Here is a 27248-nt window from a genome sequence, read left to right as displayed (position 1 = left end):
TTTAACATGCTATTAATAACAAAGTTTGTAGACTTAACTTTATCCCTTGATAAGAGAGCAACTAATAAACTGTGACTTTGTTCATTTTCAATTTCTATCCACGATTCTTCCCTAGTATTATTATGACCGCCGCGCAGCGAAGCGCCACGTCGAAGCGCCATGTCAATCCATTACCACTTATTTCATGTATAGCGCCACCCGAAAGGACCCCCTCGAAACGAGTTTTGACTAAAAACGGTAACATCGAACTTTCTCAAAACACATCCGAATGACATGATTTGGATGTACGTATGTACTCCCAATCATCCGTAAATTGATCTAAAGTCATTTTACTCCGGATAATTCCTTTAACTTATACTTTTTCCTTCCAATTTCGATACCACTTATTTCTTCCGTTTCCCTACATTTTTGGGCCAATGGTTCAATCGCTAAAGTGAACAGCGATGGAGATAACGGGCATCCTTGAGCGGTTCCCCTTCTTAAAGGAAAAGGTTCTGACATTATACCATTTGTATACACATATGCTTTGGCAGTCCCGGCGGCATGGGGGGGCTTTGGGGGGCCAGGCCCGTCCTGGAAGTCATCTGTGCCCGCCCTGAACGAGCTTGGCTGCTCCAACCAACCCCAATCCCATAGATTGATTTTGAACACCTATTAAATGTAGGCCTAGCCTATACGTTTGTCAATCTAGCAAGTAGCAAATAAAACTGGTAAAATTTGTATTATTCCGTAGCTAATCAATCAGGAACATTAGGTAAGCCCATCACCTAAATGGAGAGGAGGTTACGTGGCGCAGTCTACTTCACTTCTGCACTAACCCCTGTCATCCGATGACAAATACAGCTTATCGGCTCGCAGGTAGGCTATATCTCATATCGTAGTTAGTAGAAGTATGCCTAGTAGTTTGTGGGTTTGTTTGATAGCGTTAACCTTTACAGTTTTTTTCTTCTGACCTAGTCGGAGAACAGGGAGCTTACCACTCCAGGGCCGAAGTTATCCGTAACTTCGGGGCTAACTCCCTAACACTCTATCTGAAAGTGGTTAGCAAATGAACGAGGATTTCGGTTTTATCTGCGGATTTATTTTTGCATTATTTTGAATATGACTAGCTCCAGTCTCAACAGCACGTCTACTTTTTCCACATGCATCTCAGTTCTAACACACATATCCCCTCTCGCTTTCTCTCTCCATCCCTGCGCACAGGGCTCTCTTTAAAGGAGCTGCACCATTTTACAACAATTGCATCTACATTTTCATATTGGAATGTTTTGTCAAGTGGAAGCTTAAACTACCGTGATCAATTTAGTTCCAGTGCCCCCCCTGGAAAGGTGTAATGCCCGTCCGTGAATTTGTGTCTGCCGCCGGGTCTGTGCTTTGGGTGAACTGTAAATTATTTTGACCATATTAATAAAGTATAATGGGAAGTTGAAAGCCTCTAGGACTTTAAACAGATAAGGCCATTCAATTCTGTCAAAAGCTTTTTCTGCGTCGACTGCCATTATTGTCAGATCCTTATTCAACTTCTTTGCATATTGCATTAAAGATATACATGTTCTAGTGTTGGTTCTTAAATTTTTATGTTGAATAAAACCAGCCTGGTCTGAGTGAATTATACTCGGTAATATCTGTAGTAAACGATCATTTAGAACATTTGTAATGATTTTTTTGTCACAATTTAGTAGACTAATTGGCCTGTAGTCAGAAGTTTTTTCACAGACTTTGCCTGGCTTTGGTATGACAGAAATTATTGCTTGATACATGGTGTGAGGTAGACTATTGCTTTTGGGCTGAATTAACTACTTCTGTAAAGAAACCTTCCATTTTGTCCAAAAGTACAGTGTGGTTCAATCGGAAGGCCATCCATTCCTGGGGCCTTCTTCAATGGAATTTTCTTTAGCACAGATTGTATTTCAACATTTGTAATATCCTTGCCATCCTTTCTGCTCTGGGATCGGACGTTTCAATTTAACTGAATTTAAAAAAAAGGTAGGGATTTTGATCTTCAACTTCTGAGGTATATAGGGATAATGAGAACGCCGGTCATTATGGGAAAATAAGTCCCGACAGGGCGAACCGGACCCCGACGCGCCAGCGGAGGGGTCTTGTTTCGCCCTGAAGGGACTTATTTTCCCATAATGACCGGCGTTCTATACATTATCCCGCTTATTATACGGCTACTTGCCAAAACGAAAAAATAAACTCCATGATATGTCTCTTTACACTCATTTGTTACCGTTTCGTCGTGGCTTTTGCTGAGAAACAAATAGTTCGCAACACACGCTGAACTTGAATCAAACATTCTTTAGAACACAGCTGATCAACCATCTGCTTTCACTTTTGAATGAAATTCCAAGCGCAAACTCCGTTGCCATTGACAGCGGTCATTCTTGTTTTCAGAGGTCCTTTCCCAAGAAATAATGACCGCTAGAACTTTCGGAAATCCCATTCAAGTCAATGGAGCGTTCTACTTGCATTGTGAAGAGCTGTATAATATGTTCTCATAAAATGATCTAAATTCTTTATTTATTGCTTGATTATTTTTATAAGTATTCTCTGATGTGTCGCTTTTCAGCCGCTATGGGTTGTCTCTTCATAACTGTTTTTATTATAGAGGTCAAGCACCTGCTAGATTTATTTGCGGCGATATAATTCAATTTCCTGGAATTTTGTTTTAAGTCGTTTGCCTTTTTATGCAGCAGACTGTCTAATTTTAGTTTCAATTGCTGCAAAATGTTCAGTGTTCTATTGTCTTTTTGTGTGCTCTCTGCAGAATATTTATTTCATCCCTGACTTTATTTATATCTATATCCAAGCCTGCTTTATATTTTGCTGCATACCCAATTATAATTCCTCTCATATATACTTTAAATGTGTCCCAAACTATATCAATAGTTAGTTGGTCTATCTTGGGATTTCACATTAACATTTGTTTCTAGGAATAAGTCAATATGGCTGTTGATATATTTAAGGAACTCAGAGTCCATTAAAAATGTTCTGTTCATTCTCCACACTCTACGAGATAGTGGGTTTTCTTTTGGGGAAATAACACACCTGACTATAGCATGATCTGATATTATGATATTGTTAATAGCACTGGAGAACACCCTATCTAAGTCTGTCTTAGAAACAAATAGATAATCGATTCTGCTGTAACTGTTATGGGCGTGAGAGTAACGTGTGAAGTCCACTGCATTTGGATTTAATGCTCTCCATACATCCTGAAGGTCATTCATGGAGAGGAAATTAATTAGTTTTTCAGGTGGATTGACTTTCCTGGTTGTTGTTGAGCTGTCATTCGAACTGAATATACAATTTAGATCTCCCCCTAGTATAATTGCCCCAATGGAGATTTATCTAATATGTCCTGTATCTTATCCAAAAATGACATATCTGATATGGGAGGTTTATAGACATTTATAAGAGTATAGAGTTCACCAAACAGTTCACACTTAACCACTAAGAACCTTCCATACTTATCCTTATGCTGTGAAATCAGCTTGAATGGAACCCTTTTGCTTATTAAAAGTCCTACACCCCTACTCCTTGAAGAAAAAGTTGCTTCAAACACCTCTCCCCCCCACTGTCTCTTGAGAGACTCTATTTGCCCTTCCTTGACGTTGCTTTCCCAGCCCCTAAGAGATTGACGGAAACCTTTTGCAGAGCTCAGTTTTTGCCTCTTGTAGATTTGAGAATTTTAATTCTCATGCTCAAATACTTACACCCTTTTGTGTTTTGTGTGTTTTTTTGTGTGTGTTTGTGTATGTAGGTGTGTTTGTATGTGTGGGTGCATCTGTGTGAGGGTGTGTGTGTGTGTATGTGTGTTTTTGTGCGTGTTTGTGCGTGTCATGTGTGTGCATGTATGTGTGTGTGCAAGTGTAATGTGTGTGTGTTTACGTGTCTATGTGTGTGTGTCTTTATGTATGTGTACATAACTAAAGCAAATCAGGGAACCACCTACTCTTTGTGATAAGTGCCATGGGATCTTTAACAACCATGGTGAGTCAGGACCTCAATTTAACATTCATGCAAAGGAAAACATCTCCTGCAGTACAGTGTCCCTGTCACTTCAATAGGACATTGGGATTGATATTTGTTTGGTGGCTTTTGGCCACAGGGAAGAGTGCCACATACTGGCCAGCCACCAACGCCACTTCCAGCAGGAACCTTCTCTTCCAAGGAAGTTTCTTATTCAAGTACTAACTAAGCCTGCTTAGCTTCAGTAATTCAGCAAAGTCAGGGGATCAGCTGGTCTGGCTTCTGGCTAAAAACAAAAGGTAACTCATAGAAAATAACAGAATGGTCACACTCCAAAAATATTTTCTTTCTTGCTTTTTTAATCCATTTTAGCAACAGGGGTTGATTAACAAACGTTTCGGCCTGATGGCCTTTGTCAGTGTATTTCATCCCTATGGCTACTTCCTAGTTTTAAATAGGCAAGTTTACTCAATTAGTGACACCTGTCTTCATTAGCTCCGTAGGAAGTCAACAGGCGCTCCGACACATCAGGCTACTGTTAAATATTTTCATAATATCTGAGGAACTTGTGTTCTCTAGATCACGTTTATTAATCCAATTTTTTATTTGTATATACCTAAACGCTTCAGTGTCTTTTAACTTATATTTAGCTTTCAACTCCTGGAATGGCAGGACTGAGTTGCATCTTATAATATCTGATATTTTCCTAATTCCAGCTTTTATCCATGTATTCCAATGCAATTGTGATTTCTGAATGTTAATTGAGGGGTTATTCCAAATCTGTATATTCCCCGGGAGCCCTAGACATTGGCCAAGATGTTTTTTTAATTTTTCTCCAAGCATTTAACATGCTATTAATAACAAAGTTTGTAGACTTAACTTTATCCCTTGATAAGAGAGCAACTAATAAACTGTGACTTTGTTCATTTTCAATTTCTATCCACGATTCTTCCCTAGTATTATTATGACCGAGTTTAAGCCACGCCGTCGAAGCGCCATGTCAATCCATTACCACTTATTTCATGTATAGCGCCACCGAAAGGACCCCTCGAAACGAAGTTTTTGACTAAAAACGGTAACATCGAACTTTCTCAAAACACATCCGAATGACATGATTTGATGTACGATGTATCCCCAATCATCCGTAAAATTGATCTAAAGTCATTTTTACCGGATAATTCCTTTAACTTATACTTTTTCCTTCCAATTTCGATACCACTTATTTCTTCCGTTTCCCTACATTTTTGGGCCAATGGTTCAATCGCTAAAAGTGAACAGCGATGGAGATAACGGGCATCCTTGAGCGGTTCCCCTTCTTAAAGGAAAAGGTTCTGACATTATACCATTTGTATACACATATGCTTTGGCAGTCCCGGGCGGCATGGGGCTTTGGGGCCAGGCCCGTCCTGGAAGTCATCTGTGCCCGCCCTGAACGAAGCTTGGCTGCTCCAACCAACCCCAATCCCATAGATTGATTTTGAACACCTATTAAATGTAGGCCTAGCCTATACGTTTGTCAATCTAGCAAGTAGCAAATAAAACTGGTAAAATTTGTATTATTCCGTAGCTAATCAATCAGAACATTAGGTAAGCCCATCACCTAAATGGAGAGGGAGGTTACGTGGCGCAGTCTACTTCACTTCTGCACTAACCCCCTGTCATCCCATGACAAATACAGCTTATCGGCTCGCAGGTAGGCTATATCTCATATCGTAGTTAGTAGAAGTATGCCTAGTAGTTTGTGGGTTTGTTTGATAGCGTTAACCTTTACAGTTTTTTTTTTCTTCTGACCTAGTCGGAGAACAGGGAGCTTACCATCCAGGGCGAAGTTATCCGTAACTTCGGGGCTAACTCCCTAACACTCTATCGGAAAGTGGTTAGCAAATGAACGAGGATTTCGGTTTTATCTGCGGATTTATTTTTGCATTATTTTGAATATGACTAGCTCCAGTCTCAACAGCACGTCTACTTTTTCCACATGCATCTCATTTCTAACACACATATCCCCTCTCGCTTTCTCTCTCTCCATCCCTGCGCACAGGGCTCTCTTAAAGGAGCTGCACCATTTTACAACAATTGCATCTACATTTTCATATTGGAATGTTTTGTCAAGTGGAAGCTTAAACTACCGTGATCAATTTAGTTCCAGTGCCCCCCCTGGAAAGGTGTAATGCCCGTCCGTGAATTTGTGTCTGCCGCCCGGGTCTGTGCTTTGGGTGAACTGTAAATTATTTTGACCATATTAATAAAGTATAATGGGAAGTTGAAAGCCTCTAGGACTTTAAACAGATAAGGCCATTCAATTCTGTCAAAAGCTTTTTCTGCGTCGACTGCCATTATTGTCAGATCCTTATTCAACTTCTTTGCATATTGCATTAAAGATATACATGTTCTAGTGTTGGTTCTTAAATTTTTATGTTGAATAAAACCAGCCTGGTCTGAGTGAATTATACTCGGTAATATCTGTAGTAAACGATCATTTAGAACATTTGTAATGATTTTTTTGTCACAATTTAGTAGACTAATTGGCCTGTAGTCAGAAGTTTTTTCACAGACTTTGCCTGGCTTTGGTATGACAGAAATTATTGCTTGATACATGGTGTGAGGTAGACTATTAAGCTTTTGGGCTGAATTAACTACTTCTGTAAAGAAACCTTCCATTTTGCTCCAAAAAGTACAGTAAAATTCAATCGGAAGGCCATCCATTCCTGGGGCCTTCTTCAATGGAATTTTCTTTTAGCACAGATTGTATTTCAACATTTGTAATATCCTTGCCATCCTTTCTGCTCTGGGATCGGACGTTTCAATTTAACTGAATTTAAAAAAGGTAGGGGATTTTGATCTTCAACTTCTGAGGTATACAAGTAAGGGATAATGTATAGAACGCCGGTCATTATGGGGAAAATAAGTCCAGGGAACGGACCCCGACGCGCCAGCGGAGGGGTCTTGTTTCGCCCTGAAGGACTTATTTTCCCATAATGACCGGCGTTCTATACATTATCCCGCTTTATTATAACTACTTGCCAAAACGAAAAAAAAAACTCCATGATATGTCTCTTTACACTCATTTGTTACCGTTTCGTCGTGGCTTTTGCTGAGAAACAAATAGTTCGCAACACACGCTGAACTTGAATCAAACATTCTTTAGAACACAGCTGATCAACCATCTGCTTTCACTTTTGAATGAAATTCCAAGCGCAAACTCCGTTGCCATTGACAGCGGTCATTCTTGTTTTCAGAGGTCCTTTCCCAAGAAATAATGACCGCTAGAACTTTCGGAAATCCCATTCAAGTCAATGGAGCGTTCTACTTGCATTGTGAAGAGCTGTATAATATGTTCTCATAAAATGATCTAAATTCTTTATTTATTGCTTGATTATTTTTATAAGTATTCTCTGATGTGTCGTTTTTCAGCGTTATGGGTTGTCTCTTCATAACTGTTTTTATTATAGAGGTCAAGCACCTGCTAGATTTATTTGCGGCGATATAATTCAATTTCCTGGAATTTTGTTTTAAGTCGTTTGCCTTTTTTATGCAGCAGACTGTCTAATTTTAGTTTCAATTGCTGCAAAAATGTTCAGTGTTCTATTGTCTTTTTGTGTGCTCTCTGCAGAATATTTATTTCATCCCTGACTTTATTTATATCTATATCCAAGCCTGCTTTATATTTTGCTGCATACCCAATTATAATTCCTCTCATATATACTTTAAATGTGTCCCAAACTATATCAATAGTTAGTTGGTCTATCTTGGGATTTCACATTAACATTTGTTTCTAGGAATAAGTCAATATGGCTGTTGATATATTTAAGGAACTCAGAGTCCATTAAAAATGTTCTGTTCATTCTCCACACTCTACGAGATAGTGGGTTTTCTTTTGGGGAAATAACACACCTGACTATAGCATGATCTGATATTATGATATTGTTAATAGCACTGGAGAACACCCTATCTAAGTCTGTCTTAGAAACAAATAGATAATCGATTCTGCTGTAACTGTTATGGGCGTGAGAGTAACGTGTGAAGTCCACTGCATTTGGATTTAATGCTCTCCATACATCCTGAAGGTCATTCATGGAGAGGAAATTAATTAGTTTTTCAGGTGGATTGACTTTCCTGGTTGTTGTTGAGCTGTCATTCGAACTGAATATACAATTTAGATCTCCCCCTAGTATAATTGCCCCAATGGAGATTTATCTAATATGTCCTGTATCTTATCCAAAATGACATATCTGATATGGGGAGGTTTATAGACATTTATAAGAGTATAGAGTTCACCAAACAGTTCACACTTAACCACTAAGAACCTTCCATACTTATCCTTATGCTGTGAAATCAGCTTGAATGGAACCCTTTTGTTATTAAAAGTCCTACACCCCTACTCCTTTGAAGAAAAGTTGCTTCAAACACCTCTCCCCCACTGTCTCTTTGAGAGACTCTATTTGCCACTTCTTGAACGTTGCTTTCCCAGCCCCTAAGAGATTGATCTGAAACCTTTTGCAGAGCTCAGTTTTTTGCCTCTTGTAGATTTGAGAATTTTAATTCTCATGCTCAAATACTTACACCCTTTTGTGTTTTGTGTGTTTTTTTGTGTGTGTTTGTGTATGTAGGTGTGTTTGTATGTGTGGGTGCATCTGTGTGAGGGTGTGTGTGTGTGTATGTGTGTTTTTGTGCGTGTTTGTGCGTGTCATGTGTGTGCATGTATGTGTGTGTGCAAGTGTAATGTGTGTGTGTTTACGTGTCTATGTGTGTGTGTCTTTATGTATGTGTACATAACTAAAGCAAATCAGGGAACCACCTACTCTTTGTGATAAGTGCCATGGGATCTTTAACAACCATGGTGAGTCAGGACCTCAATTTAACATTCATGCAAAGGAAAACATCTCCTGCAGTACAGTGTCCCTGTCACTTCAATAGGACATTGGGATTGATATTTGTTTGGTGGCTTTTGGCCACAGGGAAGAGTGCCACATACTGGCCAGCCACCAACGCCACTTCCAGCAGGAACCTTCTCTTCCAAGGAAGTTTCTTATTCAAGTACTAACTAAGCCTGCTTAGCTTCAGTAATTCAGCAAAGTCAGGGGATCTGCTGGTCTGGCTTCTGGCTAAAAACAAAAGGTAACTCATAGAAAATAACAGAATGGTCACACTCCAAAAATATTTTCTTTCTTGCTTTTTTAATCCATTTTAGCAACAGGGTTGATTAACAAACGTTTCGGCCTGATGGCCTTTGTCAGTGTATTTCATCCCTATGGCTACTTCCTAGTTTTAAATAGGCAAGTTTACTCAATTAGTGACACCTGTCTTCATTAGCTCCGTAGGAAGTCAACAGGCGCTCCGACACATCAGGCCTCACCGGCCGTTCATCAGTCGGAGCGCTTGGTGTCTCCAAAGTGCAACACAATCATATACAGTACATTCAGACAACGCACCACCACATATCATATATAGTCAATGATAAACACATAGCAGACAATAAAATGTAAGTTACACTCAGAATGACATAATCACAGAAATGACAACAGGTCAAAGTCTTCATTCATTCCCGCTGGTGACATATAAATACGATAAAAACAAAAGGTGAAAGGCATATATGATTCTAACTGTCTCACTGAATTGCATTGTGCACACTCAATTCTCACTGGTATCTGCTAGACAACAAGTACCAAAACATGATTAGTTCATAGATTTCACATGTAAAATTAAGCAATATAGCACGAGTGAGAGTGGGGTTGGTCATGGATATTCCCACGGGTGTTGTTAGGCCAGCCAATGGTGGGCGAAGGCGAGGTTTAAAATGTTAATTTCGACATCGTTCTTAATGATCAAAAATAGTTCCCTTTTCAAGAGACAGCGTCTTGGTTGCTAGGTAACCAACATTCCAGATCCCTCGTTACGAGTCTTTGTGGTTTACATGTCTTCTTGAAAGAAATGTTGAAAGTCGGGCTGAAATCACATTCATATCTAGGTTTGCTGCATGCATGTTACAAAGACACTGGGCCATGTCATGTAAGGGACATGGTACTGCAAAAAACGGAAACATAGTCTACATTGCAGAACCACTCAACTTTATTAATTCATGGTGAATAAATGTTACACTACTGTGCACAGCCTGACGTGACGATGCTAGCACGTTAGCAGCGGTTAGCTAATTATGCTAACGTTAGTTATCTACGAGTCTCCTCCAAGTGACAATCATATTATACACAATGCTGGCAATGCTGAGAACAATTAGCATCCTCATTTATCTTACTTACATTGAGTTGACTGTGTGACTTAATCCACAGATGTGGTGAAGCACTGTTTCGTTATGGTTTGCTAAGGAGTAACCCATTGCTTGAAATAGTGGAGAGCTGGGATGAGAACAAATCTTCGCATTGTATCGCGGAGTGATTTATTATTAGCTGTGCAAAGTCTGAGTTGAAATGTCCAGGGATATTCCAACTTATGGAACGTCTCTCGGCCAATCAGAAACAAATAAATAGTTTCATAGAACCCAATTGTTGTATAATACATTTTATACAACCCCACCCCCATCTTGCCTGTTCATAATTCTGAGAAATTCTTGAATTGTGTGCATGTGTGCATGTTCTTGTTTATGTTTGTGTGTGTGTGTGTGTGTGTGCGTACATGTGCTTGTGGGTGTGCCTGTGTGTGTGCATGTTCATGCATGCGCACATATGTTTATTGTGTGTGTATGTGTCATACGTATGATTACTGTGAATGTATGTGTGTGCGTGTGTATCTGTTTGATTACTGTGAATGTACATGTGTGCATATGGAATGGGTTAACATGACCCCTGGAGGCAAACATACGCAAAACATTGGTCATCCTAGGCCCTACAGTTCTCCGGTTCTCAAGATATTCATAGAAAACTCTGTTAGTGTACGGTCACTAAATGTACACATAAATTAATTTATTGTATAGCCCCCCATGAACGGAATTACACGAAACTTGGCATGCATTCAGAGGGTCTCATAATGATCCTACACTTCCAATTTTATGCTAAATCTATATAAATCACCGGCAAAGTATATAATCATTATCAGAAAATAAGTCCCTTCAGGTCGAAGCAAAACCCCTCCGCTGCTCGTCGGGGTTCTGTTCTCCCTGTCGGGACTTATTTTCTGATAATTACCGGCGGACAATACATTATCCCTTACTCACTATCAGGTGCGAAGAAACAAAACATAGGTAACATAAAGCATTAAGATGGAAGCTCTGCATTTTCCATAAATTTACCTTTCTCTCTCCCTGCCTCTCCCTTCTCTCCCTCCCCCTGCAGAAGGAGACGTACCTGCACCTGATGAAGAATGAGCAGGAGGCGGCCATCTTGTACGCGCAGCCGAGTGACCGCTCCATCATGCAGAGCCAGAGCCTGCTGCTGCAGCTGGCGCGTGATGACCAGGTGTGGGTGCGCCTGTACAAGGGCGAGCGCGAGAACGCCGTCTTCAGCGACGACTTCGACACCTACGTCACCTTCAGTGGACACCTCATCAAGGCCGAGAGCGAGGGATAGGACACGCCCCTCACCATGGACACAGCCAATGGGCTGCCTTAGCCCATGTGATGTCACTGCCATTTACACTGTGTATCATACGCATTACTGCCTTACGGTTCAATGACTTATTTGAGTTTTTAAAATCATTACTTTATTTCTTTGTATTCTATAATGTTTATTTAAAGAGAGTGAGATACGTCTTTGGGAGAGGCATGTTGGAATAGCAGAATCATGAGTATTGAACAGCAGACGTACTAATCCCTGATCAGGTGTAAATCCATTCATTGATTACCAGAATCTGTCTTATCCAAACACACACACACACACACACACACACACACTGCCCCTACTGATCTCATAGTTGGCCTGGGAGGCAGTCGTATACACACACACACACAACAAACACACACACAGTGGTATGATGGATGATCTCAAGACCAGATGTGGGCAGATGAGGCTAGGTGTTACCCATGCTGCATCAGGGCCGCATCAGGGCCAGAGTCTGAGCAGAAGGCATGCCAGGTGATGGGGTACAATCTACATCTCAACAACAAGCGACATCCTCCATCAGAGTGTTACGTGTTCTAATGAACTCTGAATCTGCACGTCTGTTTCCAGTTCAGTAAAAGGTGCTTTACTCCATCTGCAATAAAGGAGCTCAGGTCTCAACCTCATTAAGAAAATGTGTTTATTTAATGAAGAGGTAGTCACACACACACATACACACACACGTTTGCTCCTCATTTAAAAAAGAATCTGAGGATGTTTGTGGAAAATAATCTCAGCCAATCAGATTGCAGGATATTTGGGGAGAGGAGATGGTGAGGAAAGATTTAGAGAGGAAAAGGAGATGAGGAAGAGGAGGAGAAGAAGAGGAGGGGGATGAACAGAGGAGGAGAGGAAGAGGAGGTGAGGAGGAGGGGAGGTGAAGTAGACTTCCAGGAAGGAGAAGCCTGAATTAGAACAGGTGGACAAATGGGAATAAAACAGGAAGTTTGGACTGGAGGAGGAAGAGGAGCAGTGTGGATATGGGGAGCACATGATGAAGAGGAGGAGGAAGAGGGGGGGGAGCTGCAGGAGAAATACAGGCCAGGAGGAGGAGAAGGAGCAGATGATCAGTTTGTATGTGTACACATGCTTTACTAGTGAGAAATAATGTATGAATAATACTTTACAGATGATGAACAAACCATTTGCTAATATTTTAAGAACCCTTACAGACATTTCAGGTTTATAGTAGTTGGTTAATGAGCATTTTCATCTTGGGATTTAACAGGGAACCTATGCCCACATTGTTGGTTTAGTAGCCTACATTACGTCGAGCTGTTGCAAACGCGAGAGACATCCTGTATGCTACTGTTGATGAAAATATACCCCGTTTTCTAGCCTCTCGGGGTACTGGCTATCAGTATTACACGTCCCTCATGCAAAACCTTTGACGATGGTTATCCGTCTGTGGGATGTTATAGCCGCAGTCCTCAAGGTCAACGCCGTGGAAGGGTCCCTCAACGGAGACCGTACAGAACTCATCGTTCACTAAAGTGTGAGACACCGAGAGAGGAGACGAATCAGAATCACAACTAAAATGAGGGCTTCTGCTGCATTAACTACATGACTGATACACAGAGAGGGAACAAAACAAAACACCATTGAAACAATCACAATCAATAGATTGTTATAGCTGTATTGGTTAAGAGTGCTACAGCATGTGTAGAATTGTTTTTTGTTTACACATTAAAAAATATCTAATAATACCATATCATAAAATAAAACAATGAACAAACAATCGACTTGACATCATGTCAAAAAAACCCTGTGCTCTGCATTTCCCAGATATCAGCTGAAGTTAGCATGCAAACTAGCCGCACCAGGCTGACTCTCTTGCAATACCAGACTTGATCATGTGCGGCACTATCAAATACATTGCAAGTCAATGACAGAGTGCTGTGTGGCTGCATTAAAGACAACCTGAATCTTACAGAATTACACATAGTTCCTTTAAGTGCCTAGCAACAGACAGAACCCCCAACCAAACCCACAAGCAAATCAACAATGCCATTAACATACAGGAACAAATTTCACAAATTTCACAATTTGCCCTTCTATGCTTTTATCAGCTATTCCCGTTTGCTTTTGTTTATGTAAAGCACATTGAATGACCTCTGTGTATGAAATGCGCTATATAAATAAAGTTGACTTGACTTGACTTGACCTTGACATGGTGTAGCACTGAAATAGACTCATACAATACAAATGATCACGATAAACAATTGCCCAATTTTGCCCTTTATTCCTCACCATGGCAAGTGCTGACAGCGAAGCCGATGCGCTTGTTTTGGTGGTCAAACACCACATAGAAGCCCTCCATGATGACGGCACCCATGACGGTACCTGTGCTGGACTGGGACACGGCAAACTTGTAGCAGTCCTCGTGCGGCAGGCCCATGCCCTCTACAGGTCGCAGGTACTGCTGCAGAGGGCACAGGGGACAGGACAGGGACATGTCAGTAGACACAGAGTCACACATCGATGCTGCCTCCAAAAATGACCGCTATTCAGGAAATATAAGATATCCTAGAAGGCAGCGAAATTAGTCGTTTCCGTTTCAAACCGCACTTGCTGCCTCGCTCCCCAGTTAGATATCTTAAAAGGCAGCAGCTTTTCCCGTTTCAAACAGACCCATAATCTATCTCAAATTGTCAGCTGAAATGTAAGCTCTCAGGACAGCTCACAGAGGAATCACAGCGCCCTCTATAGGTTACTAATCGATATGAATGAAAATACTTGTTCAGAAATCTCCCTTCACCCCAACACATTTTAAAAGGTGTTATATTTATTGTCTTGGAAATGGAAAAGATTATATGTCTCCAACAACCACATCCACCAGAGTTCTTGAGGACATACGTGTTAAAGAACTTTCAACAGACCAAAAAAAATTCAAATCGTCCTTACCTGTGGCAGGATGGAGATGCGGAAGGACTGGTTGCGGTTTTCGCTCATCAGGTACAGGGAGATGACGGGGAAGATGTGCCAGGGGGTAGTGCCCGCCTGCCAGCACACCAGCGCCTCTCCCAACCAGAAGCCTGTGGGGAACAGCTGAGTCTGCAGGAGGACAAGAGAGAGCAGCATCTTACAGGATGAAGGCATTTTTCCAAGGCAAGTGATTTGCAAAACATATATTTTTATAAAACAATTTATAAGTATAAGTAAGTATATATACTCTTTTGATCCCATGAGGGAAATTTGGTCTCTGCATTTATCCCAATCCGTGAATTAGTGAAACACACTCAGCACACAGTGAACACAGTGAGGTGAAGCACACACTAATCTTGGCGCAGTGAGCTGCCTGCAACAACAGCGGCGCTCGGGGAGCAGTGAGGGGTTAGGTGCCTTGCTCAAGGGCACTTCAGCCGTGCCTACTGGTCGGGGTTCGAAGCGGCAACCCTCCGGTTACAAGTCCGAAGCGCTAACCAGTAGGCCACGGCTGCCCCAATTTATATGCATCTTTACAAAATAAAATACGAGACAGGACGAATAAAGCATTATGTATATGGCAATACAATAACATACACACAATAACATTGAAATAGGCATGCATGATCCTAATAAAATTATAGCACAAAATTTGAATGCTTCTATTTTGGTTGAAGACATTTTCCTTATGTACATGTATAAGGATATTGTCTTCCTTACTATTGCTTGGAAAAAAGCACAGATGCACAAAGCAGAAATAGCAATAGAAATGGTATAACTGATAGTAGAGTGTAAACTTATATGTCAACAAAAGTTGGTGATTGGACAGAGAAGTAACTGAATCAAGGAACAATCTGTGCCTCTGTATGTCAATGGTTAAACAATGGAAGGACTCACTGACTGACTGACACAGAGACACTACTGTGCTGCATGTGACTGTGACACTCTGCAGTGATCAAAAGCACCACTACAGAACCCTTCTTTCTTTTATGCTGCACATGAGGAGACAAGAGCAGAGGGAGGAGAGATGAACAGAAGTACTGACAGAGGCGGCTGCTTCAATGGCCTTCACTGCTGCCTGGAAAACTTTATGAGGGAGGAGAGATGAACAGAAGTACTGACAGAGGCGGCTGCTTCAATGGCCTTCACTGCTGCCTGGAAAACTATACGAGGGAGGCGCAGGTCTGTTGTGCCGCTGTCCACAATACTCGTCATAGTTATACTGCAAAAATACACCACAGGAGAACAGAAGTAAACAATAAACATACAAATCATATACATGTACACAATAAATAACACAACACAAACAAAATATGTCAAATATACAAAACATTTTCACAGACCACTCTGATCTACCATTACATTTTTAAAGTATCATACATAAACAATACAATTACAATAAAATATATCTTTTAGAACTGTAGGTTTTCAAGCATCCCTAACTGTAGAGTGAAAACAATTAACCGACCTCTTTACAATCCATGCTGAGATCCTGTCCATTGACCTCAATGCGCACAATGATGACCTCATAATACCACTCCCGACGAATAGGAGTGTACCACAGGTCTCCTGTATACAGAGAAGGATCCGTGCCACCAATGATCTATGGGAGGAAGATGTTAATATGCAGGTTTATAGCCTTGCTCATATGTTGAAAATTCATTTAACAGGTCTTACTAGACCCTAGACAGTAAATTTACAGAACTATATTTTCAGCATCCTTTCTTTACTTTACCAACAGTGGAAAAAGGTGCAACGTTTCTCTTCCTAAAAATGGTGATATTCTATTTGGGCCCCAATCTACTTCCTCTGCATTAAGATAACATATGGAATGTTAAAAAGGAAGTCTTGTGGGGCCAACTATGATGCTGATAATGGAACTCTCTCGAAAGGGTCCATAGAGCCTTTCAAGTGATACCCAGGGGGCAAAACACCCGTTTTTTAGGAAATCAGACATGGGCTGCTGTTAAAGGTTGTCATATAAAAATGAAATCTATGATGTCTGAGGATCACAACCTGGGTGGACAACCCGGTCAACAAGCTGCTGGAAACTTGTAGGATGTGTTTAAAGTATGCGTGTCCCCCGCAAAGAAATGCGCGTTTGAAGCTCTTTGCAGTTCCCTATCAGGCAGCTAGCAGCAGCCGCGATCAAATGTCATCATCCATAACTGCTTTCATATCTCTGCTATATATCATTTTAGTTTTGAAATCAACAGCCCTACCAACACAACGGGAATACAGCTTTCAAACGACATCTTGATTGTACAAGCACTATGAAATAAAGTTGTGATCGTGTAACGTTACATTGAAAGACTTTGAACTTCTGTTGTTGCTAATTATCCATTTTTCTCCACTAGCACTAGTTCTAGCTTAGCCTGCTGCAAAGAAAATAGCTTTGATTGATCAAATAGTTTTAATGTATACTACTTACCAAAAGGTGATCTTGTAAAACAGACCATGTAAAGTTAAAACAAATAAGACATCAGTCGGTTCTGTCTTTGTATCCTTGCACATTTACTGCGAATTTAGTCCATAAACGCATCAAAAACACAACGTCTTCTTCTGCAGTGGTGCACGATTATGTTAACGCTACTTCCTGTATTGTTGGCAATCCCATGTAAAATAGGCTATTTAGGATACTTGGATTTTCATTTCACCACTAGATGGCAATAAATAACCACTTATTGCTGCTGTGGACTGCAAAGACATTGGCTGCGATAAAATATCGAGAAGCTGGCGAAATCAAGGTCGAGAAATTTCATGGTAAGTTATTTTCAGTTTTCATTATAAAACAATCTTATTTTAAGTCGCTATAATATGAACACTATAATAATGATGAATAGCTTGGGCAGTAAAAAATCAGATCCTCACAGAAACAATGTTTCAAGGACTTATTTTTTAAAACAGTAATAGCCGGTAACTCACCCCATGGGGGCATCGTTTCTTTCCATCCTAATTAAAATGGTCATGTTATGTGTCCTGATATCCATATCCATTGTGTTTTACTACACAAATTGGCTAAGTGACTTAGACATAATATATGAATTTAATATTAAAAAAAAAAATACCTCAGGATAGTAACGGATAGCTAATGTTACCCAGTTAGCTGTAGGCTAGCTAGTCAACAGCCAATCGTATCTTATGTAAAAGCCTAGGTCTTAGGCTAGCCTCCTATCAGTATTTTTTTACATGATTGTTGTGGCCTAAATGTGGACTGTAGTTGATCGACAGTGTTAATCAACTGTATTTAAATATTTAAATGGTCAAATCTTCAGACCACTTAAGAAATGTGTGCTTAGCCTACGTATATACCTAGACAAATAGGCATAGGCCTACCTACTACAATCCTGTGGCTCTTTAGATAAGAGAGTAGCATCCCCCCCTTCCATGCTGGTACATTACATGTGTCAATATAATTCAGTGAAATATGAAATGTGTAATTGACAAGTACAACTTTAATGAAATATTTGTTATTTGTTGGCAAAAAAAAAATCCCATTTATTTATACATCCCCACACACACACTCAGGGGGCCCAGCCCTCATGTTTTTGCTATTGATTTAGTCAACTTGTTTGAACTAGGCAAATAACTATGCTAATTTCAACTCAATTTTCAGATCTGGTTCCTGCACTATGACAAGCCAGAGGAAACGTGTGGCAGAAGTTGCCGTGTCACTAAAGCATGAGGTCAAAAGACATTCACGCACAGACTACACCAAGTGCATTATATGTCAAAGTCAGAGCACCATAGAGCTGCAGTTGATTCAGGCCTCAACAACAACCAATTTCATCCAAGCCATGAATGCTCGGCAAGACAATGGAAGACAATGGAAGACAATGCACCAAGATGGCACAGGAAATGTCGAAACTTGTATTTAAATGAGAAGATCGTTAAATATGCTGAGAGGAAACGACTGGGTGAAGCAACTGGAGGATGCAGTTCATCACAGCATGGTGCTGTCAAGGTCACCAGGCAGAACAGTGGGGTATTTGATCCAAAGACGATGTGTATCATCTGCAATAAACAGTGGTTTCAGGGAAAGCAGCCAATGTCTAAAGTCTCTACAAAAACCACCCAAAATGCCATAGAAGAAAAGGCAAAAAAACTGGGGAGAAATGACATATTATTAAGACTGATTGGGCAAGGACATGACATGATAGCAAATGATATAGCCTATCACAAATCATGCATGAACAAATTCAAGGCTCAGCGTGTTCCATCTGGAGAGTCCAAGCCAAACCCTTATGATGCTGCATTTAGTCGTCTTGTCCTGGAGGCCCCTCTTTTCCAAGACCTGTCGGGATTCCTTCTGAAGTCACTATGTGACCACTACCGCGACATACTGAGGGAGCTTGATGTCAAAACTGCAGATCTTTACCGAACCCACACATTGAAATCAAAGTTACAGCAACACTTTGGATCACACATTTCAGTCCTTGACCAGACATGGGGTTCAGGCTTCATATGTGCATCCAGTGTACCCCTTGGTGATGCTCTTGAGAAGTTAAGACGACTAGAGGGTAATATGGATGAGAAACACCACATCCTACAGAAAGCAGCTAAGATCATTCGAGCAGATTGTCATAAGTGCAAAAAACAAAATCGTGAGAGGCACTCAACCGACATATCTTTAACATCTGCAAGTCATATGGTGCCAGACTCACTATTCAACTTTACAGCTATGCTACTCCATGACCGGGTGCTCAAACTTTCTGAAGCAGGAAGAGTCATTGTTGATCAGGCAACAACAGAGAAGTCCCTCATCACCTCACAGCACATCCTGCAGAATTTCTTTGGAGTACCAACACCTTTGGGCATAGCCACTTCGTACCATATATTCAATCAGACACGCAGCAAGTCGTTAATTACACTGAGCAATAGACTTGGGGTGGGGATCAGCTACGAGCGTCTGCAACGTCAGCTGACAGCAGAAGGTGAAAAGGTGATGCTGCAGGTAGAGATGGTATCTATATTCCTGAGGCCATGACCAAGAACCACAGGATTCCCCATGTCTTTGCCATGGACAATTTGGATTGGAAGAAGAAGACGCTGGATGGGGGAAGTTTCCATGCCACAACAGCACTCATTGTCGAAAATAGAGAGAGTAGCAGAGTGCAGGAGGGTGTCAGACTCCCTACTTCAACAACCGATAGGAGAAAGACCCTTTCTGATGTCCCTGACGAACCAGCTCCTATATGCCACATCTCAACTAAAGACAGACAGAGATCCAGGTCACTTGAACACATTAAGAGCCTTGACAGTGTGATGACTTCCTCAGATGGCACAGCTGAAGACCTTTTGCTTGTGTGGCGCCTAGCAAGGATAACTAGAACTTCACAATTGCTGGAATCTCCTCCAGAGGCCGAAACAGTACTGCCTGGCTTCTCTGCCTTCTGTGCGGATCTCCTCCCACACAGAGTGGCCAGCACCATTGGTTATCTTCCTCTTATCCCAGCATCTCCATCTGATCCATCTGCCCTCAAAGAAGAGAGGAAGCGGCTGGTCAAGACATCACATGCACTTGGGGATAAGTACACCATCATTACTGGAGATCAGGCCACTTATGAACTAGCAGTTACATTCAGAGACAAACACAGAGCAGAGTTTTGCAATGTAGTCTTACTGCTGGGGGGATTTCACCAAGCACACAATTACATGAAGGCTGTTTGCAAAATTATCAGGGATGCTGGTGCAGAAGATCTTCTTGTTTCAGCTTGTCTGTGTCAGGAAGGGACCGTCAAGAAAATGGTTGGTGAGAAAGCTGACTATTACCAAACTATTCATGCCATCAGGATTCTCAGTGAAGCCATGTGGCGCCTGTACTGGGAAGCATTTGAGGCATGGGTCACAGAGACAGGCACAGAGCATTGGCAGTCAGAGGTAGAAACGGTCTTGAAGATGTTGTTTGGAAAAGCATTTGAGGCATCCAAGGTCACCCAGAGACAGGCACAGAGCAGATGCTGCAGAAATCACTGCATAGACATCCAACTGCAACTTTCTGGTCTTTTCTGGAGATGTTGTTTTAGATGAAAATGACACCACTGGGTAGGACATCTCTGTGAAGCAACTACCACCTCACTGCAGCAGGTCACTACAAATATGGGCAACAGTCTTTGCCTCTGTATTTGATGACGAAACTGGCAGAAACGGCCCCATAGGTACATGCTGCTATGATGACAGGGGCATTCGTTGGAAGGAGAGCTGACGGCAGCCATAACAGTGTGTCTCCAGACATGCTTCTGGAGCAGACTTACAATGCAGATGCCAAGGAAGCGAGTGGACTAGATGGAATTACACTCAAACCTGCAGCCCGAACAAAGTGGGTCTACACCAAACCTCTCACTGCAGCTGTCAGCAGAGCTGAAGTCCATGTTACATCTCCATTCATCCAGCCCACACCATGAATCTGGCCATAGTCGTGTCACCAGGGATGCAGAAATGGTTATCAAGGTTATTGCAGCAGTGGAGACCAACCCATTCACAGTAGCCACACCATGCTTGATAAACATATCAACAGGACAGTGTGCAGAACCCACAGTAAAGGACAACCTAACACATGTGAAGGAATTGGGTCTACAAGCACTGTCTGAGTCACTGTCCAATGCTCAGAAGAGAACAAGCATCGTGAAGCTCAACACTTTCCACACACAAAACAAAAAAACAAAGACATCTGGTGGAAAATCTTCAGCACCTGGCAAGAGCCAAGAAGTCACTGCCCTTCTGCGTAAGACACAGATCATTGCCAGTGGTGGAGAGCTCAACATTATTTACTTCATTGGCAAGCATGAGTGCAGTGACATCCCCCCATCCCTCTTCCAGGAAGATGGCAGTATGAGGACTGATACCAAGGCGAGCTTAGTGAAGATCCTGAAAGAGGAGACCAGAGTGACCATCATTCCTGATCTGCCTCAAGGTGACAGAAAAACATCAGTTGTCATCGACGCTATGTGTGCCATACGCCACTGGTCTTTTCACAAAGGTGAAACATTTGGACACATTGCTGATAGATACAAAAAAATGCTGATGAATGATGTACCTGCTGGCACTGAGATTATACACTTCTGTTGTGACCGATACAGTGGACCCAGCCTTAAGTCTGCTGAACAAAGCCGGAGGTACACACCAAAATCTGCAAAGGTATATGAAGTTAGTGAGCAATTCACAGCTCCAGATCCACAGGATTTTTTTTCAGTATCAGCCAATAAAGCAAATCTCCTTCATTTCCTCTGTGAGAGGTGGTGTGAGCATGAACAACTTGAGCCTCCTATGAGTTCCATTATCAGCATCATAGTTGGCCCCACAAGGCTTCCGTTTTAATATTCCATTATGTAAGAGATAATGTATAGAACGCCGGTCATTATGGGGGAAACTAGATGTACCGCAGAGTGGTACAAAATATGACCGCCACCCAGTCCAGCACATTTTTTCCACAAAAATAAATCACGCTGAAAGGCCTATATAAGTCTAACTGTCTCACTAAATTGCATTATCCACACTCAATTCTCACTGGTATCTGCTAGACAACAAGTACCAAAACATGATTAGTTTATAGATTTCACATGTAAAATTCATTTTATACAACCCGACCCCCATCTTGCCTGTTCATAATTCTGAGAAATTCTTGAATTGTGTGCCTGTGTGCGTGTACATGTTTATGTTTATGTGTGTGTGTGTGTGTGTGTGCGTGCTTGTGTGTTTGCCTGCGTTTGTGTGTTTGTGGATGTGCATGCATGCGTACATATGTCTACTGTGTGAGTATGTGTCATACGTATGATTATTGTGAATGTATGTGTGTGCGTGTGTATCTGTTTATGCACATGTGTGCACATGGAATGGGTTAACATGACCCCTGGAGGCAAACATACGGAAAAAATTGGTCATCCTAGGCCCTACTGTTCTCAAGATATTCACAGAAAACTGTGTCTGCCCTACCCTCCTTTCGGGGGGTCCAGTACAGCGGGGGGGCTACAGATCAAAACGAAAAACGATGGTTCCATGCTATCCATGTGGGGTTACATGCCCACCAAATTTCGTGGTACCCGGTCTTTCAGTGTCCCGGAATCCTTGTTGGTGTAATGGTCACTAAATGTACACATAAATTATTTTATTGTAAGGCCCCCCATGAACGAAAGTTCACAAAACTTGGCATGCATTCGGAGGGTGTCATAATGATCCTACACTTTCAATTTCGTGCAGTTTTGACCATGTCAGCCAGAGATATTGTGATGAAAACACCAAATTTTTTGCTTTTTAATTTTTAAGTAGGTGGCGCTATACATGAAATAAGTGGTAATGGGATGGGTTGACATGCCCCCTTAAGACCAACATAAAAAAAAGGTGGACCTCCTAGGCCCTACGGTTCTCGAGATATTCACAGAAAACTGTCTCCGGCCACCTACAGGCCAGTTGGTGTATAACATAAATTAATTTATTGTGTGGCCCCCCATGAACGGAATTCCACGAAACATAATGATCCTACACTTCCAATTTCGTGCAGTTTTGACTATGTTAGGTAACAGATACCTGCAATTACAACACCTCATTTTTACTTTTTTGTGTTTAACTAGGTGGCGCTATACATGAAATGAGTGGTTATGGAATGGGTTGACATGGCCCCTCCTTTCGGGGGGTGCAGTCCAGCGGGGGGGCTACAGATCAAAACGAAAAACGATGGTTCCATGCTATCCATATGGGGTTACATGCCCACCAAGTTTCGTGGTGGGCTTCGCTGCGCGGCGGTCATAATAAGTCCCGACAGGGCGAACCGGACCCCAACGCGCCAGCGGAGGGGTCTTGTTTCGCCCTGAAGGGACTTATTTTCCCATAATGACTGGCGTTCTATACATTATCCCGCTTATTGTACAGCTACTTGCCAAAATGAAAAAATAAATTCCACGATTTACACTTATTTGTTACCGTTTCGTCGTGGCTTTTGCTGAGAAACAAATAGTTCGCAACACACGCTGAACTTGAATCAAACATTCTTTAGAACACAGCTGATCAACCGTCTGCTTTCACTTTTGAATGAAATTCCAATGCAAGAAATGACCGGAATACTTGCGGAGTGATATGATCAGCAGCACAAAACCCGTTGCCATTGACAGCGGTAATTATATGTTTGCAGCGATGTTTGCAGCGGTAATTATATGTTTGCAGCGATGTTTGCAGCGGTAATTATATGTTTGCAGCGGTAATTATATGTTTGCAGCGGTGTTTGCAGCAGTAATTATATGTTTGCAGCGGTAATTATATGTTTGCAGCGGTGTTTGCAGCGGTAATTATATGTTTGCAGCGGTAATTATATGAATTTATTTTACCGTAGAACGTTACGTCTGTCTCATTCTCACCACGCTTCCCTGTGGCACATCACACATCACACACCACACATCACACATCACACACCACACACACATCACACACCACACATCACACACCACACACCACACACCACACATCACACACCACACACACATCACACACCACACATCACACACCACACACACATCACACACCACACACCACACATCACACATCACACACACACACATCACACACCACACACCACACATCACACACCACACATCACACACCACACATCACACATCACACACCACACATCACACATCACACACCACACACCACACACACATCACACATCACACACCACACACCACACACCACACATCACACATCACACACCACACACCACACATCACACACACCTGGAAGTCTTGGTGAATCCAACACCACACAGCTGCAGGGAGAAAAGGTCGGGTACATTTGTCTGACGAACCAGTGAGTCAAAGAAAGGCTCCAGCGTCTTGTCTGGCTGTAGGGTAAAAACACAAACAACCACTCCAATTAACACTGGGTCCACATGCACTTAGTATGTGTGTGCACTTGCTCGTCTTACAAAACACAACTCACCCGTGCGATTTCAGCATAGGCCAATCCCAGGATTCCTTCCCTGTTGGAGCCCTTGATGAAGAAGTGGTCCGACTTGGTGATGGCTGCGATGTTGGCCCTCAGTGAGGCGTTGGGCCCATGGGGTAGGGAGACCACATCAGTGCCCAGCTCCCCCTTCCAGCACCCCTGTCTGTAGGGAACAGGAACAAGAAGTGGAGGTTAAGTGCCACGGACAGAGAAACCTTCTAATGCATTTTTAACATCCAAATACAGCCATAACAGGATCGCAATAGCAACTTAAACTTTAAAGATTTAGCAATTTAATTACACAATTTAATGGCAAAAGGTCTGCAGCATGTTGGTACTGTATATGATGATTAACTGGGTTAAATCTATCATAGGCTATTGTGGATAACTGGATTAAAGCTACCATCACACGTGATGCCAAGAAACAATTCTCAATTGAAAAAATATAATGTCCGCAACACTGCTTTGGACTCCCAATTATTTAATACACTGTACATTAAATAATTGGGAGTCAAAAGCAGTGTTGCGGACATTATATTTTTTCAATTGAGTATAGTTTTCTTTTGCCAGAAGGTGGGATGTGCACACATTAACTGTTTGCTGAACGAAGAAACAATTCTCAACCATTATAGCAGTGCCACCTCTGCCCATGCAATGCAGTGGTGACTAAAGAGCGTTTAACATGGGTGCTAACTCACAGCGCCCGATGGTAGTATCTGCGGAGGAAGGAGCTGCTCCGACCCATGGTAGTATCTGCGGAGGAAGGGGTGAGGAGCTGCTCCGCCCGATGGTAGTATCTGCGGAGGATGGGGTGAGGAGCTGCTCCGACTGATGGTAGTATCTGCGGAGGAAGGGGTGAGGAGCTGCTCCGACTGCCAAATTACTGCTGCCCGTATCTACCAGGATATGCAACTGCAAGGAAAAACACAAACATTCCATGCCCTTTAGCTTAGTCTAATATGATTTGTAATGCCACATACTGTGAAGTGGAGGTGGATCCTAGCTACTGACACAGGAGATTAATGATGATGACACACAGAGCACAAGCCACGAGCAGAGCATCATGGGTAATCATGATCTATCTTAGACAGTGATTGATCATAAGAGTGATTTGAAACTGTGTTAATGAGAGATAATTAAATGTGAAACACATATAACATACTCTCAAATTGTGACTGTCAAGATTAAAAATGTATGTTTTTTTCTCTCTGAAATAGGTCCTTTTTTTCAAGATAAACACAGATTTCTTGGCAGCAGACTTTCAACATCTTTCCACACACTTTTCATCAGCCGACGATGCAGTGGGCTACTATAACAGCCATCTGAGCAGCCTCCTGGACCTCCATGCCCCTGTCAAAACCAGAACAGTCACCTTCACCCGCTAAGCTCCCTGGTTCACAGATGGGCAGCAGGGCGGGTCCTTGAGCGGCGCTATAAAGCCTCTGGCCTCAATTTCCATTCCTGAGCGGCGCTATAAAGCCTCTGGCCTCACTGTCCACAAACAAATTTACCGGGAGCAACGACAAAAATATGCACAGTCCCTCAAAGATGCAAGGTCACAGTTTTACTCCGATGGCATCAGAAACAGTCCAGGAAATTCCAAGCAGCTTTTTTCCACTGTCAATCACCTACTCAATAAATTCACTTTTTCACATCAAAAATTGCACGTATTCGCTCTGCCCTTTCTGGTCCTCCCAGCCTAACTGTTTCTCCAACATATACTGTATCGCAACCCCTAAACTGTTTTCCTGAGGTTTTATCAGAAGAGGTGCAGAACATCATCAGGAAGATGAAATCCTCCACCTGTCCCCTGGACCCTCTCCTAACCTCCCTGGTGAAAACCCATATCACTGTCCTAACCCCCCTGATTACCGCTGTCATCAACCATTCCCTCCAAACTGGTCACATTCCCCCTGCCTTGAAAAATGCCATAATCAGACCATTGCTCAAAAAATCCACTCTTGATCCGGAAGTCCTATCCAACTACAGGCCCATCTCCAATCTCCCTTTCATATAGAAAGTACTTGAGAAAGCTAGCCTGACGAGCCAGACCCACATTAAAATGTAGGGTCTGGGCACTCACCGTTCGCAGTGCTCAGTCCAAGGTTCGGGATAATCGGTTGTCTTTCAAATTCACTCTGCAAGCAATAGGACAGCGCTATGAGTCATGCGTTTCCCACCAACGGAGCTAGTTGGCTAGTTCAAACTTTTGCCAACTTAATAAAAGCTTAACCCGTGTCACACTGTTCGCCAACAGCAACATCCATCTTCTTTGTTTTCAAGTAGCAGGGAATTCAAGCCAAACCGTTGCAACTCTGCCATCAATCATTATGTTAAGCCCGCCTAACGACTCTATACACGATTTGATTGCCCTGATAGAAGTTTAATTTTTCGAGCTCACAAGCCAACGGAGAGTTGCTAGACTAGCCCTGGAAGTAAATGCAATTTGCTGCCGCTAGGGTGCGTCTAGATTTCTAGGCTATGAGAAAGCAGTTGCCACCCACCTTCAGGACCACCTCAAACACAATAACCTCTTTGAAAAATTCTAGTCCGGTTTCTGCTCCACCCACAGCACAGAGACTGCCCTGATGGTGGCTCTCCCTCCCTCCTCATCCTCCTGGACCTTTCTGCTTCATTTGATACGGTTGACCATGACATTCTTTTAAACCGGCTCTACCATACCACTGGACTCAATGACACTGCTCTCAGTTGGTTCAAATCCTACCTCACAAACCGGACAGAATACATCTCCCTGGGCCACTCCAAATCAAATCCACACACAGTCACCTGTGGTGTCCCCCAGGGGTCAGTCCTTGGCCCCCTCCTCTTCATCCTCTACCTCACCCCCCTTGGCCAAATCATCAG

General features: G+C 42.2%; 2 protein-coding genes across 3 annotated transcripts in view; one reads left to right on the top strand and one right to left on the bottom strand.

The window, feature by feature from the left end:
* The window catches only part of c1qtnf1 (C1q and TNF related 1), a 37816-nt gene extending 25665 nt beyond the window's left edge, over positions 1-12151 (top strand). For both annotated transcript variants that reach the window (XM_048245915.1, XM_048245916.1), the window contains one exon: positions 11262-12151. In XM_048245915.1, coding sequence (XP_048101872.1) covers positions 11262-11495 — 234 coding nt within the window. In that variant the 3' untranslated portion in view covers positions 11496-12151. The remainder of the gene's footprint in view (positions 1-11261) is intronic.
* A 729-nt stretch (positions 12152-12880) lies between these two features.
* On the bottom strand, positions 12881-25842 carry LOC125295946 (beta-secretase 1-like). The gene is given in 11 exon segments (XM_048245528.1): positions 12881-13013; positions 13776-13947; positions 14430-14579; positions 15573-15660; positions 15662-15672; positions 15919-16053; positions 20223-20246; positions 24169-24279; positions 24378-24564; positions 25162-25295; positions 25783-25842. Coding segments are annotated over 11 exon segments (1197 nt in total). The 3' UTR covers positions 12881-12888.
* Positions 25843-27248: the final 1406 nt, after the last annotated feature.

Source organism: Alosa alosa, chromosome 6 (genome assembly GCF_017589495.1).
Source record: "Alosa alosa isolate M-15738 ecotype Scorff River chromosome 6, AALO_Geno_1.1, whole genome shotgun sequence".
Taxonomy (NCBI): Eukaryota; Metazoa; Chordata; class Actinopteri; order Clupeiformes; family Clupeidae; genus Alosa; species Alosa alosa.
Note: the sequence above shows the minus strand (reverse complement) of the source record. Positions and strands in the feature narration are given on the sequence as shown.